At 31.3% G+C, this 16,102-nt stretch overlaps 1 protein-coding gene across 12 annotated transcripts in view; it reads right to left on the bottom strand.

Moving 5' to 3' along the window:
• Positions 1-16,102, bottom strand: part of LOC125051319 — a 185,084-nt gene that overhangs the window by 113,573 nt on the left and 55,409 nt on the right. For all 12 annotated transcript variants that reach the window (XM_047651545.1, XM_047651547.1, XM_047651550.1 and 9 more), the window contains one exon: positions 699-807. In XM_047651545.1, coding sequence (XP_047507501.1) covers positions 699-807 — 109 coding nt within the window. The remainder of the gene's footprint in view (positions 1-698; positions 808-16,102) is intronic.

The raw sequence follows: 16,102 nt of genomic DNA, 5'->3' as shown, positions 1-16,102 counted from the left end.
TGGATGTATGGATTTTCAATTTAAATATAAATATACTAATAATAACATAATTACAAGAATCAGTATCAAATAAAACGAATGAATGCTATCCTAAACCAAAAAACTGACTTAAATCAGTTCAAATAATGCACCACTAGATGGCGCTGACGGACTTATAAAACGCGCTATCGTATTATTTTAAATAGCGGAAACTAAGTTTAAGCGTTACTTCCGTCAGAAAAAAAACAATCTGAGTTACTCCCTAAAGTCGCGCCTAAAGAAGTTTTACTTCAAAAACTTAGTTTTGTATCGCGCAGCCCGGACTTAAATAAAGCCTTGAATTGTGTTAGCTTTCGCGGAATATGGTATAAGGAGTATTTAGAATACCCATAATGCAAAATCACCTGCATCATGAGCATACTCACTTTTGCATTGTATAGAATAATTTTTAATGTTTCTTCCCTTTTGTAAATGTACTTTTTGTAAATATTACGTACATGACAACGGCTATCGACGTCCATAAAATTTTCTTAAGGTATGATTATAACTATGTATCTGAAGAACGGTGCAACACGGCTATGAAATTGACATATTAATTTACCATAGATCAAAGAAATTGTATGGCAGTAAAATCTCCCCTAAAGATTTACAAGTTTACTAACTTTTAATGACGGTACGAAAACGTATTAGATTTCCATATACACAGTTATGGTACTTACCTTTCTTTTTTAAGTTCGCTGTTCCTTTTACGAAAAGTTGCTATAAGCACTTGAAGCTCGGACGCGTGTCGCTCGTACACTTGTGACAATTGTGTTGTGAAGTCCGCGACTGAAAAGTGAGAAAAGAAATTGTAATTATTTACTTCACGATAGAAGTGACATAAGGACTATGACGCTTTAGCGGGCTTATGTGGTGGGACGTACTTGAATTCGTGTATGCGGAGATGTTAGTTATTTCGACTATGTGTTTGCGTGTTGTTCCCTCGAGAATGTAAATGCGTGCTCCTATTTCACCATGCCTCCTGCTGATAGAGGACAAGTCTTTGTTTTTGATTTATTTTATTATTAATAATTACTTAAGATGTCATGTGGAACATGGTGTAATGGTTGCAGCTCCTTGTAAACATCGTGTAAAAAAAACATGGCGATGAAAAAGAGAGGCGGAGAGTTTATTGCCAGTTCTTCTCTTCCGTTCTACGCCCTTGATTTGAGAACTGGCACTAAATGTAAAGCTAGAAGCATTTCATATACATTTCTTTTTTTACGTTCATAAGTGTACATTGTGTTACCTATATGATGAAATGATTTTTGACTTTTGTGATAATAAATATGAAGAAAACAGAAAGTGGATATATTTTATTTAAGTCCTAAGTGGAGTTCCCCGGCTTATTACTGGGGCATCGATCTACACGTTTATAAAAACAAATAACGCTACAAGCCGTGGTATTATAGCCTTGCGATTCTGTAACTCATTTTTCGAACTCACACAGCGGTTTTCGCAGCGGCGGTCTCGCTCAAATCAGTCGTGAAGCAGTCATTTTACGATTTAGCATTCTGATAAGGAGGGAGTTTATTGTTTAAATGTTTATTGTTTAAGGAAGATCAAACATTTCTGGAAAACGATATAGATACATCTACATTTGGTTAGTAAGCCAGTAGCCTTATATGCCAGACATACGTCGTTAACTGTTCGGTCTATGAAAAGTGAGTTTCATTACGATACTTTTATTCTTTGAGCGAGTTACTTTGTAACTATAAAAAATAATATTAAGAAAAAGAAATATTATTTGCTGAAAAAGGCAGGAAGTACCTTAGAAGTAAGAGTCGTATCATTGACCACTCTAACTAGTCTAACAACTGGGTCATATATCTAAAATAATTTGCAAGAACTTCTAAACACAATATTTCTATGTAAATATTAGACCCAACGTTGAATAAACATTTTTATGACTTGTACGTGCTGCATTGTTACAAGTAGGTCATATTTTATTATACTTGACCTATTAAATAAATAAAAACTTAACTATGTTAATCGTATTTCATTAATAATATATAATTAGCGTATTTTTTTACTATACGTGTTGTGCTGTCTCTGTCACGGAATATATGTAACCCTGTTTTTTGTATGAGATTATGATACATATAATTTTTTAATATTTTCATATTTAATTGGTATAAAATAATTATTATTTATTACTAATTATATTTAAAATTATATTTATTTTAATTATTAATTGGGTTGTTATATTATGACAACCCAATTAATAATATACAACAAAATATTTAAATTTATTAGTTACAATATCCTTTTAAGCCACTTATATTTTGATACTAAGGGCAATGGCTTGTATATAAAAGAAGAAAATGAACTTCTGTAAAGTTCGGCACTTAAGCATCGCAACTTTAGAGCTTAATGTACAAAAATTATAAATGGGTACCTAGCATTCAACTACACAAAACTCTACTTTTCGTTATAAAAATATATTCAGAAAGATAACATAAAACGGAACTTTTGTTAAAAGACATAACTAGTTTTTGCCAATGAGGCAAAATATAAACTGCCCTGCGATTCTGTAACTCACTTTTCGAACTCACGCAGCGGTTTTCGAGGTTTTGGCATTCTGATAAACAATAAACTACAAGCTCCCACCTTTTCAGAATGCCAAATCATAAAATGACTGCTTTACGACTGATTTGAGAGCGACCGCTGATACGAAAACCGCTGTGTGAGTTCGAAAAGTGAGTTACAGAATCGCAAGGCTGCGCCAATTTTGGAGAACGAAAAACATCGTACTGATTACAGTGTTTGGAAACTGAAACAGTATCAACTGTTAGTCGTGTCTTTCATGCCACATGAAACTCCCAAGAGAATTATAAGTACGTTTATTTTGACTTTCCTACGACTCCATTGGGAATCAAAAGGCCGTTGCTGGGAGCTCAATAAATAGAATTAGGTAATAGTTTATCTATATAGAAAACTATCGTCTTTCAGTTACTGGAGAGTAAAGAAAAAATCAAACTATTTAAACATGATTTAATTGGTACGCAATATTTTATATGCGCCCATTTTAAGGTCCATTTTAATAAATAATATTCGATGAAAAAATAGGAAGATACGCCAATTATATAAAATACTTTTTGTGTAGGTAGAAAATACCCCATCAAGGGTATTATAAGAATTAAAAGTATTCAGTCTATCTTCTTATGACTCGTTAAAAGCTTCGTGGGACTCAGAGGCGTGGGTTTGCATAATAACCTTTCCTACCTAGAGGACATTGAACGTCTGATACGAAATTAGGTCCTCTTTCAAAAGAACGAAATAACTATTTTTAACTTGAAACCTGATGTGTTTTTTTATTATGTGTCAGAAAGAGTCCATGAGTAGTTAAAACAATAGCACTTTTATTAAATGCAGTCACTGATTTATTAATTTTATTATTTTTGATTAAATTTTGAAGTACTCTCATAATTCATTCGATTATAAGAAGCATATTAAGAATATATTTGAATTGAGGAAGAGCAATTTTGGTGTTTTGGTGAGCGAGACTCGGACCTCAACTTGGTCGTGGTGGACGTGATTGGGCCGAAAGCACTACCTCCTCGCAAAATAAGAAACCAACAGTATACAAAATGTAATTGACTTGAAAAATTGAACCTAAATTATGAAGAGTCCATAAGTAGTTAACACAATAGCATTTATATTAAATGCAGTCACTGATTTATTGATTTTATTATTTTTTAGTTAAATATTATGAAGTACTCTCATAATTCATTCGATTATCAGAAGCATATTAAGAATACATTTGAATTGAGGAATAGCAATTTTGGTGTTTTGGTGAGCGAGACTCGGACCTCAACTTGGTCGTGGTGGACGTGATTGGGCCGAAAGCACTACCTCCTCGCAAAATAAGAAACCAACAGTATACAAAATTTAATTGACTTGAAAAATTTAACCTAAATTATAAAGTTACCATTCTTCAGCATTTTAATTACGTGAGCAATACAGTTGAAACCTTTCGTCAACCAGCTTATTAGTAAGCGTGCAAAACATCAGGGCTTTAATTATTTAACATTCTAAATAAATAATTATACAGACTGACTGACTGACAGAAAGAAAACCGCCGTGGGATTTGGATTCACAGCAGTTACCCTTTATGTTACGTTGAAAACGATGTTACTTCATTAAGTAAAGTGTATAATTATTTAATAAATGAAATTACAAGTACCACATAGTAAATATACTGACCAGTTTACTAGTTCGTATACTTTACTAATTCATATACTTTACTAGTTCGTATACTTTACTTGTTCGTATACTTTACTAGTTCGTATACTTTACTAGTTCGTATACTTTACTTGTTCGTATACTTTACTAGTTCGTATACTTTACTAGTTCGTATACCTGTCATGCTAGTTCTCTCTTCGCACAGACTGTGATAAAGAAAAAGGTTTAAATCTAATCAAGCGCATTTTGGTATTGATTAAGATTTTCATAGTTTTAAGTCAACGTCATTTTCCAAAGGTTACGAAGAAAACTTAATTTAAAATAAAGATTTTAAAGAAGCAAGCTCTTGTAAAATTTACCGGGGTGCTTAAGTATTAAAATTTTAATTACCGTGTAAGCTTACGTCGGTGTTCTTCGTATAATGTACGTAACTTCTTATTCACAAAGTTGTCTAGAAGCTTATTTTCAACGTAATTTACGCCATTTATTACCAAGTATATATGTAAAATTTATCTATACTAATATTATAAAGCTGAAGTTATAATTTGGTTGAACGCGTTAATTTTAGGAATAATTGAGAATTTAAAAAAAAAATCGGTAAATAGTCTGCGAATCGAAACAGGCAAATGCCACGTGAATTGAATCGAGGAGCACAATTAATGTTCTCTATTTTAAATTAAATTAAAAAAGTTTAATACTATTAGACCAAAAAACCACAGACATATATTTAAAAAAATACACGTCGAATTGAAGTTACATATCTACTTACAATAATATTCAGCATTATAAAATAAATTTAAAAACAATTCTTCCGTAATACTACGTATACGTAATACCAGGATTTTGTTAAGACGGTGGATAAAAGGTTCTATGTAGGATGACCTTTATTGAAGTAAAAGTTAGTGCTACGCCGTAGCGCCGTAGCCACTAACTAGCGTAGGTGTCTACGTCTAATGGTACTAAATTACTTTGAAAAGACTTATTTCCAATTTATAACATACTCCTAGGGCCGAGCAAGAGATGGGCAGACGATATAAGGAGAATAGGAGGCATAACTTGGACAAGAAGAGCTAACATTTGAAAAGAATGGAAGCAGCTGGAAGAGCCCTATGTGTCACAAGACACGATGATCACCAAAACCGGCACATCTGATATATTACATTAAGTTAGGTTATGACGCGAAAACAAATGTTTATATATATTATACTGGGTGTCAGCAATGAAGGCTTAATAATAATAATAAAAAGTCATAAATTATCGACGGACAGTACTTTACACGTACAAATAGAAAATAAAAATAAAAAATAACTAAAATATGTTATCCTTAATGTCTCAAGAACAAAAAACTTCTAAAAACATAATCAACAAAGGAAAATCAATCCAAATACCAAAAATAAGCGCCACCAATTTTTTTCATTATTTTTTTTATTATTATTTTTTTTTTATTTTTTTTATTTATCGAAATAAGTATGTTGTTGTAATTTTGATCTTCCCATAAATGTATACATTTTCATATCTCAAATATTTACATTGCTCATAAATAACATGTTAGGGAATACATATATTAAATATTTGACGTTAAATACAACAAGAAAAATACATAAAAGGTTAAGAAATATTTCAATACCCTTTGGCAGTAAAAAGGTTGATATCGTTAGCTTTATTGCATTTAGTTTGGACTGAATTATCCGGGTGTAAACGCTCCATTCTTGGGTAAATTAAATTTTATGAGGCCAGGACTAATCTATAAAATAGGTATTACTTTAGACAGATGCCAACTATATATGATAAGTACTATACAGTAGGTTTAAATGAAAACAGTTTTAATTCTTGTTCACGTTTAATAAAAAATAAAACCTTCTTGGCCTCAGATTTCTGAATCTATTTTATGATCATTTTTAAATCTAATAGGCAAGTAAGTGATCAGCCTCCAGTGCCTGACACACGTCGACTTTTCTTGGGTCTAAGACATGTCGGTTTCCTCACGATGTTTTCCTTCACCGTTGGAGCAAATGTTAAATGCGCACATGGAAAGAAATTATTTTCCTTTGTAACTAAATCACTGCTTTTTTTTCTTCATAACAAAAATATAATTTCACAGACTGACTTAGTTTTAGGAATAAGCTTAACTTTCGCTGAGCAGCAAGATTTTGTGTTTTTTCCATACTAAATATAGTAGACGTACAAAATATATCCGAGTACATTATTAACTTTATTTTTCTTTAGAACATGAACTTTTGGTTAAAAAATAGGCAAAATTTACACGTAAAAACATAAGTAATGTAACATAAGCTGGGGCGGCTGCAGAGCAGGCAGAAAATAATGAACGGCTCAAATATTCTAAGAGTCTTTCGTCCAACTTCGATTTTGTTCCCTTTGGAGTAGACTCTTGGGTCGTGGGGTTCAAGTGCATACTTTAATTAAAGATTTAATGGCCTAATTTAACGCCTGGTAGATAGTACCGGTGACCCCAGAGCTGGTGCTTTCCTCGCTCAACGAATAAGTATCGTAATATAGCGAGCAAATGCTGCCAGCGTTAAAGGTACACTGCCACAGGGACTAAACTTTCTAAACTTGTATTGATGTTTAATTTTTTTATTATTACTTGTAGGTTAAAAAATTGGTAAATAATGTAAACTTGATTGTTATTATTACTAATAAAAATAAACAGTAATGTAAATAGTGTATGTTTAAAGTAATTAATTATAATCGAACCATAACATTTATGACAATTTATTGCTTGATTGCTTTAACGATTATAAGCAATTAAAAATAACTGAATGAAAGCATTGTAAAGCATAAGTCTACTTTTCTACCTTGACGTTTGTAAAGTCTATTAAAATCACAGGTTATTTTCAAAATATAATTCATAAAACGTTAAAATGAAAATGAACGGGAAAATCAATTAAAGGAAAAATTCCGCGTTCAAGTCTCAAATATAATTATGTTACGTTTTCTGTTCCCAGGTCCGTTTGGAAGCGGGTTTTAACGAGTTTAATTGAGGCAAGGTTTATCTACAATTTGCAATATTGTAACATGAAATTCAATTACAAATCTGCAGTCAGTTCACGATTTTAAAATAAAAAGTCTAGATCTTTATGAAGCACTACCATTATTTAAATGTAATTATATTTAGGTATAACATTTTGTAATTTTAATTTTACCTAAAGGAAGAAAATAAAAATAGTATTTATTGTTTTTTTATTAGTAATTTGGTATCTTAAACTCTATAGCAAACCTAAGGTACGTATGCGATACATACCTCACATGTTTCGTTTTAAGAGTAAAATCAACTGTATAAATAAATACATATCTAAATAAGCAATAGCTTTATAAATATATAAATGTGTGCTAAGCGAACTAAATACATAAATACAAATCATAACCGGCTCTGCCAAAGTGCGCAAAAACCTTCGACTAAACAAAATATAACCCTTAAGTTTATGGGTAAATATCTTAAAAATATATTCGTGTCGTATTTGAACTTAGAGACCTACCTTTATTGCTGTTAGGTTTCAAGTACAAAGATAATCTATGAATTAAATAAAAACTTTTACATTAAAAAATTACTTATCAACATTTGTATACTTCCATTGCTTAAAACAAATATAATACATAAATTCTACTATAGATAAGATGGAACCTCCAAAACCAAGGCCAAAACAATTGCCGACCGCGACCACTAAGTCTAAAGTTGTGTGGGCTAATTGTCTGGTTACTCTCTCGTACGGCCGATTACCAAGAATAAAAGAAATCGCTCCGCCAGGTTTATGCGATGAAATTAATTTCTTGGCAATAATATTATAATCCGGCTCGGTACACGACGGCAAACAATCGCATTGCAAGCCTGTTTCATTCACGTTAGGAACCCGCAATCTTTTCAACCTATCATTGTATCGTATCAAACACTGCAATCCTTCTAAGTCACAATACTTGTCTTTATATTCAAGCGGTGATAAATGTGAAGTGCAGCCACAGAGGTTCAACTGTTCATGAATACGGCATTCAACTATACAAACTGAGTAACTGTAGTATCTGAAACCTCGGAAATTGCTAGGCACTTCACTAGGAAACCTGCATTGTCTCACATTCGGAACAGTGAACGTTACTTCGGGCTCATTCATTATATCCACTATAGAGAACGATACAGTCGCTTCCATTCCATAGCCAACAGATATTCTTCTGTCTTGTTCCATATTCCAAAACGGCACGTCTTCCCGTGCATGTAAGAATGCTTCATAATCCTCCGAGAGAGCCACGCTTAGACTCCCTAAGTGCCGTCGGTCTGACGACGCGACGTAATATGAAAATTGCTCGTGAAATTGGATATTATTCATCGAGAAACACAGCCCGTACTCAGTTTGAATAGGCTGAAAATGCTGGCAACAGTTTACCGGTTTATTATCCCATGTGCACGTAATAAAAAGATCTTTGCACTCCGACCGATATACAGAAGTTAATCTAGCCAAGTCAGTGGAGTATTCAGTTTTATTGTCCCACGTGCAGCTGGGGCAATCACCGCGGAAGAAAGCGATCTGTTTAACGAAATTAAGTCGCTCCTCGTTATCTGTATTTTGCAGTTGTTGTAATATTTTCTCGTTATTGCCAATTTGGCAGATTGTTATCGATGGGAACGTCGTGTTCCAATCCAAGTAGTCGGTGCGTGTCGTGAATCGTATGGTATCCTCACGGTACGCAGAAACGTATTTGTATATGGCAGCCACCGCCGCGATCCAAACATGAACATAAATTATGAAATAAATAAATCTATATGCGACGTGGACGTCTTTACGAGTGAGGTACGTCGGCCCGTGTACCGAGAGATTGCGACATGTGTGCTTCAAACGAGGTAAGAGTGCTTTAATTTTGGCTTTAAGCTTCTTCATTTTCGCATTTGAAAACTCGAGTTAATGTGACCAAGTTGCGAGAGGGACTGAATAAATTATTCAAAGCTATTAGGTAGGCATAATACAATCCATTTGGGTATTAGGTTAATTGAAGTTTAACAAAGCTTTACATATTCGATAAAAACGTTTGATAACATTTATTTTAGTTATTTCTAATAGAACTATTTTGTTCGTCAATGTTTAGATTATGGCATAAGTTTATTTTCATTGATTAAAATAATATTTATTAAAAAAGAGAAATAATATAGTGTTTAATTAAGCTTTCACATCACAATACAACAATTGTAAAACACTCAAGTTTCTAACCCCTGTGGTTTGAGCTCTTTGATGAATTAGTCTGTACAAATAGTTCATATCTTCGGTTTGAAATTGATGTGAAACCAAATAGAGAATGGACTTGTGATGTCATGTTACAAACGGGAACATTTTGACTAAAATTTCTAACCACATTGCGTGTGAAATCCTCAAATAGAGATTAACCCTTAACCCGCAGCACATTTACATATATTAATTGACAGATTAATAAACAACAGAAACATACTTTGATGTAAATGTCGTCCAAAGTAATGAGTATGTGTCGTGTGTGTTCATGTAATTATTAATTATATGATCGGGAACTACTTATTATATACACTCCGTAAGTACTATATTATAAAGAGAAACAAAAAAAAAGGGTGCGTGTAATTATGTACGCGCGTAAGAAGTTATACTTCTTTGGCATTATTAAAAATAGTTTTTGATTGCATGCAAATAATTTATTACAATTAAATAATCAAAGACTGGAATTTATAGTCAATAAAGTTCAGTTTACATTTGAAAAATTAAATAAATAATATTTATTAATTTTATATTTATTATTATTTTCTAATATTAATAAGTATTGATTTAAATAATCAATTTAAATCACTTTTAATTATAATTCAGACGCACATATTAAATTCGCAAATGTTTAATAAAAACAAAATGAAAACACGTGTTTTAAATGTAGAAACTCAAAGCATGTTGTGCGTGCCACCATGCGCCACTAACTTCATTCTGTTAATTTTGTGTCGCGGTGCGCGCGCATCGTAAAATCTCACTCTCATCAATTTTTCATAACGCGCCTAAAGAAGTATAACTTCAAAAAAATATCTACGAATATGTATGCCTTTAATGCGAATTAAACAAGCGTTCTATAAACTTTTTAAATCATATTACGCTGTTATTTAGTCAAGGTTTATCAATTATAATTATTACCCACCATTGAATAGTACTTAATTTATTATTCTAGCAATATTGGAAAATCAAATAAACTAGAACTACTAATAGACTACTAATACTAACGGGTTGAACTGATTTGACTTTGACGTTGTTGTCATATGACAATGGCAGCTGACAGTAACGCCAAACATAAGTAAATTCTCAAATAAGTGTGTATGTGAAAAAATTGGATACATTGACCTGCTCTAAGTGACTATTAAATATCCTTTTAATATTTACTCTACAGTTTAAAATGTGAATGACCAAGAAGTTATTAGAATAATTTTAATTCGCGATCCATACAACTTCATAGTTTTAAATTGAAATAGGTTGTAGGTTACGTCAGATTTATGTCGGTATAATGAAATCAAATTGGCAATGACCGCCTTCGGGAATACAATGTTCCATTTCAAAATAGATAATAGTAGGATAATTGAAAATCGAGTTATATTTTGACGTGTCTGGGTTTCGCCAAAATTTAAATAATTATTAATTAATTGAGATGTAAATGTAGCCATGACATGACAACAATGTATGATTACAAGACCACTATTGCGATGCGAATAATAAAATGGATTTTATAAATTTAATCGCGTTTTAATCTGTTATTAATGATGTAGTCATTATAATTTATGAAAATTCGCTTGCTTTGTTGTCGTGAGACGTGAATAACCAAAGTGTTAATTTTACGCATTATAATAGGTTTTCTATAATATGCTTATCGCAGAAGCGATATTAATAGTATTTTTGTCCACCTTATTTAAGGTAACTGACCTTAAGCGACGTTGTCTCAATTCGTCCTTTACAGCTTTAGCTAAAAACGAAGTTGAACTAAAATTACAAGTCACATTGTCTGCAACACATTGTACAAATAAATACTATTTTTTTCTCTTACAAGATTATAATAAAGAGATAGAAAGAAAAGTGCGTGCGTACTACACGTGTCACAAGTGAAACTTCTTTGGCAAATTAATTATTAAGTCTTCTTCATATTTATACAAATCTAAAACTTTAGATTTCCGAGACTTAGAGGGAGGGAAAAGAAAGATTTATGGAATGTAATGAATTTAATTGTCATTAAAATTAATTTTTTAAATTTATTTCTTGGATAGAAATAAATTAAAAAAATTAAATATAAATTTATAATTTGTATTTATTTTCGACGCTTAATATTTTAATAAAAACACGTGGCATTTTAATTTACAATTCGTCATTTGAGATTTCAATAAATTATTTTGCATAAAATATAAAATACTAATATTTCATAAATTCTCTTTACGAAATTTTAATTTTAAAAATATATAAAATTTACCGTCGTGCGCCTAAAGAAGATTCACTTCAAAAAGCTTTTCTTTCTTTTATTTATGGTTTTTAAAACTATAAAGATACGTTTTCTTTCCTCTTATATATAACTGGAGTATCTTTTTCATGAGCGAATCGTTTCAGTGCACATTGAAATCTTGCTAACGACGCTCACTTGTGAATTTCCACTCAGTGAAATAAATCATTCAATCTCACGCCTAATGCGGAGCCGAACAGGATATTATTATATTTCGCTTCTGTGAACATTCTTCACATTCAAATTAATACAGTACATGTATGATTATTTTTGTTAGGATTTTCAAACATTTTTGCCCTCAGTAAATAAATAAAAAGTGCGTACAAAGTACACATGTCAGAAGTGAAACTTCTTTGGCAAACGAATTTTAAGTCTTGTTCATATTTACACAAATCTAAAACTTTAGATTTACGAGACTTAGAGGGAGGGAAAAAGGAAGATATGTTAGGAATTTAATTGTTATTAAAATATTAAGGGTCGAAAATTAATACAAATTATAATGTTAATTTTTTAAATTTATTTCTTCGATAATCAAAACACGTAAATTTAATTTTAAAAATAGAATTGCTATTTATTTTAACTGCTTGCTTTTTATCTTAACTGTAAGTTTGTGAATAATGCTTTGTAAACATCAATTTTTAATAATATTGCAATATTGAGCATAATATTAAGTCAAGGAACTTAAATCATAGTATATTTTAAATAAACGTGTTATCACCTACTTGGAATAAAATTTAGTTTACGTCTTTTTTTACATTTCTTTAACAGAACAAACTTAATCAAGGTATGTTATATCCATATCTTGTTAGGCGATAAATGCTTAAACTTTTAACAGTATTTTTATACAATTACAATAAAATTCCAATATTTTAAATCAGATTTATAAACCTAAACATGAGAGTGTAAATTATTTTTATAACGATGTTTATAAATCTTTGAAGCTAAAAATAAAAATAACCTTTGAACAAGCATCACGAACGGAGCGAAAGTTAGAGCAGTCGAGTAATCATTCTTTGTCAATCACAATTTATAACGTTGACATCTCTGGGGATTCTAAGACAGAAGGAGTAAATATTAGGATCGCAGATGTCCATTAATATATAAGGGACATTATGAATCTATTGCTGTAAACATACTTATATATTTATTTTGAAGGCAGACATTTTGTCCTTTTATTCGAAGGTTTTATATAAATTTAATGTACTCAAGTAGCTGTACATTTGACTGCAAAGATAGTTTTAATTATAAATTAATAAGCGATACATTATATTTTATTACTTCTTTAGTTTACTATCAGTAAACATACTTATATATTTATTTTGAAGGCAGACATTTTGTCCTTTTTTTCGAAGGTTTTATATAAATTTAATGTGCTCAAGTAGCTGTACATTTGACTGCAAAGATAGTTTTAATTATAAATTAATAAGCGATACATTATATTTTATTACTTCTTTAGTTTACTATCAGTAACCATACTTATATATTTATTTTGAAGGCAGACATTTTGTCCTTTTTTTCGAAGGTTTTATATAAATTTAATGTACTCAAGTAGCTGTACATTTGACTGCAAAGATAGTTTTAATTATAAATTAATAAGCGATACATTATATTTTATTACTTCTTTAGTTTACTATCAGTAAACATACTTATATATTTATTTTGAAGGCAGACATTTTGTCCTTTTTTTCGAAGGTTTTATATAAATTTAATGTACTCAAGTAGCTGTACATTTGACTGCAAAGATAGTTTTAATTATAAATTAATAAGCGATACATTATATTTTATTACTTCTTTAGTTTACTATCAGTAACCATACTTATATATTTATTTTGAAGGCAGACATTTTGTCCTTTTTTTCGAAGGTTTTATATAAATTTAATGTACTCAAGTAGCTGTACATTTGACTGCAAAGATAGTTTTAATTATAAATTAATAAGCGATACATTATATTTTATTACTTCTTTAGTTTACCATCAGATATAGTAACGTTTATTGTGCTTTAATATTTAGAAAAATTAAAATTTGAATTTGGAATAAAAACAGAATCTTTGACATTAGTTGTTATAATTATATTTGTCAAAATTCTGCACCATACTTCCTTTTAACGCAAACAATACATTACAACAGACTTGTATAAGCACTAGATCAAAAATAAATAGAATACCTGTAGTATTACTCTGCGGTACATAATCCCGTACAGGCCACGAATGCGGTGGGCTCTAAATTGCATTGCACAAACGAGATTTCACCAACAAATGGACTAGACCTAAATCACGACATGTGATAATATTACTAAACGTTAGTATTACATAACAATATGTAAGAGGTCTTAAATTTTGTTCTTCCTGCTTTTATTTGGCGAAGAGGAAAGATTTGATTGTTTGTTTGCATTGAATAGGCCGTTTTGAAAAATCTTTGATTTAAATTTAATCCTACGATTTAATTCCAAAAAAATTAGATGTAAATAAAAATTCTTATATCGCGTGAGCTACGGCAACTAATGACCATAAAGTACAGAGACATAAATTTCCACAAAAAAAGTCCGCGATGCCTTATGTCTAAGGATAAAATTTAAGTTACTGTTCAATCATAATATTATGTTTGTAATTTTAATATTTAGTAATAAAGTAGATTCAACGCGAAGCAGACGTTTCATTGCACTAAAATTATACTTAATAGTTAACCAGTCAAAAAGCAACCTTATCGCCGCTCCATATGGTCGCAATCTCGCCGGATATTGTGTCTACTGAGGTGCATCCAAGGAACAATAGACTACGCATTCCATTGCGATAAGGAACTCGTTTAGCAACTATTTTGTGCAATTTTTAGACTTATAACTTTTAAATAATATTGAAATAGAACGTGCAAGTGACTTGAAAGTAATCAAATAATGGCAAATGTGGAACAATTATTAAGTGTACTTGAAAATAATAATGAACTATTAAAAAAGACTCAAATAAATATTAAAAAATGTGCAAAGGCTAGACTTACGAAAGGTTATCTTAAAACACGGATGGAGCGTATAGAAAGTTACTGGAAGACTTATAAAAGTGCACATTTAGATTTAATAAAAATTACACCGCGTGAACAAAAGTCAATTTTACCATATTTTGTCAATGAGGATTACTATTTGATCGAGGATTTATATTTATGTATGGTGTCTGACATCAAGGATATGTTAGAAGGTCTTGAAATTCAAAGAGGACAACAATCCTGTAATCAGGGGAACGGCTCCACTGCAGTCGAACACAACGTACAATCACAGGTTCGACTCCCGCGCATTGAATTACCTACTTTTTCGGGTAATTACGAAGAATGGCCTTCTTACAAAGATATTTTTGTTGCACTGGTACATGATAACACGTCACTGTCTAATGTTCAACGACTACATTATTTGAAATGCAGCATAACAGGTGAAGCAGCATCCTTATTAAAACACATCCAAATCACCGAGTCGAATTACTTATCTGCTTGGGAGACTTTAAAACTTAGATATGGGAATAAACGTATGATAATTAATTCATTATTTAAACGATTAATTTCACAAAAGAAAATTATGTCACAATCGGCTTTACAATTAAAAGGAATATTAGATACAACAAATGAAGTTTTAAACAGCTTACAAAATCTTAAGGTATCCACAGAGTCATGGGACCCTATAATTGTATTTTTAGTAGTTCAAAGGTTGGATCCAGATACTCACAAAGAATGGGAACAATTTTCGTATGATATGAGTCAAGAAGAATTATCTACCTGGTTTGCATTACAGAAGTTTTTAGAAGGAAAATTTAGAACGTTAGAATTGTTAAATCCACCTTTTAAACCAACTCTCAAGCCGTTAAGAGAACGTGTTTTCCACATGTCTATAGAGAAGACATGTATTATGTGTAAGGAAAATCATAGCTTATGTCGTTGTAAAACATTCTCAAAAATGTCACCTGCAGAAAGAAGTCACTATGCACAACACAACAAACTCTGCTTCAACTGCTTGGCTCCAGGGCATTCGGCATTTAGATGTTATTTACCTCTTTCATGTCGAATATGCAAGGCTCGTCATCATTCTCTTCTTCATCAGTCAACTAAAGCAAATGCGTCGGCACCTTTAGAACTCAAGCAACCGATGACATTACCTCAGGAAGAGGAGAAGACTCTTGCTACAATGACAGCTTTACATAATGTTACAGAACATATCAATCTATTGGCAACCGCAATTGTGGTTATTAAGGGAAACTATGGGCACACAACTGTACTTAGGGCGCTAATAGATTCGGGGTCGCAGTCATGCTTTATCACTCAAAAGGCAACTCAAGCACTAAAATTGCAACGCAAACCTGTAAATTTGGTCGTCACGGGTATGGATAATATGAAGGTAAACATCAAACAAGAAGTCAATTTTGATTTATTGTCACGCTGG

Source organism: Pieris napi, chromosome 7 (genome assembly GCF_905475465.1).
Source record: "Pieris napi chromosome 7, ilPieNapi1.2, whole genome shotgun sequence".
NCBI lineage: Eukaryota > Metazoa > Arthropoda > Insecta > Lepidoptera > Pieridae > Pieris > Pieris napi.
This window is presented reverse-complemented; position numbering and strand designations above follow the sequence as displayed.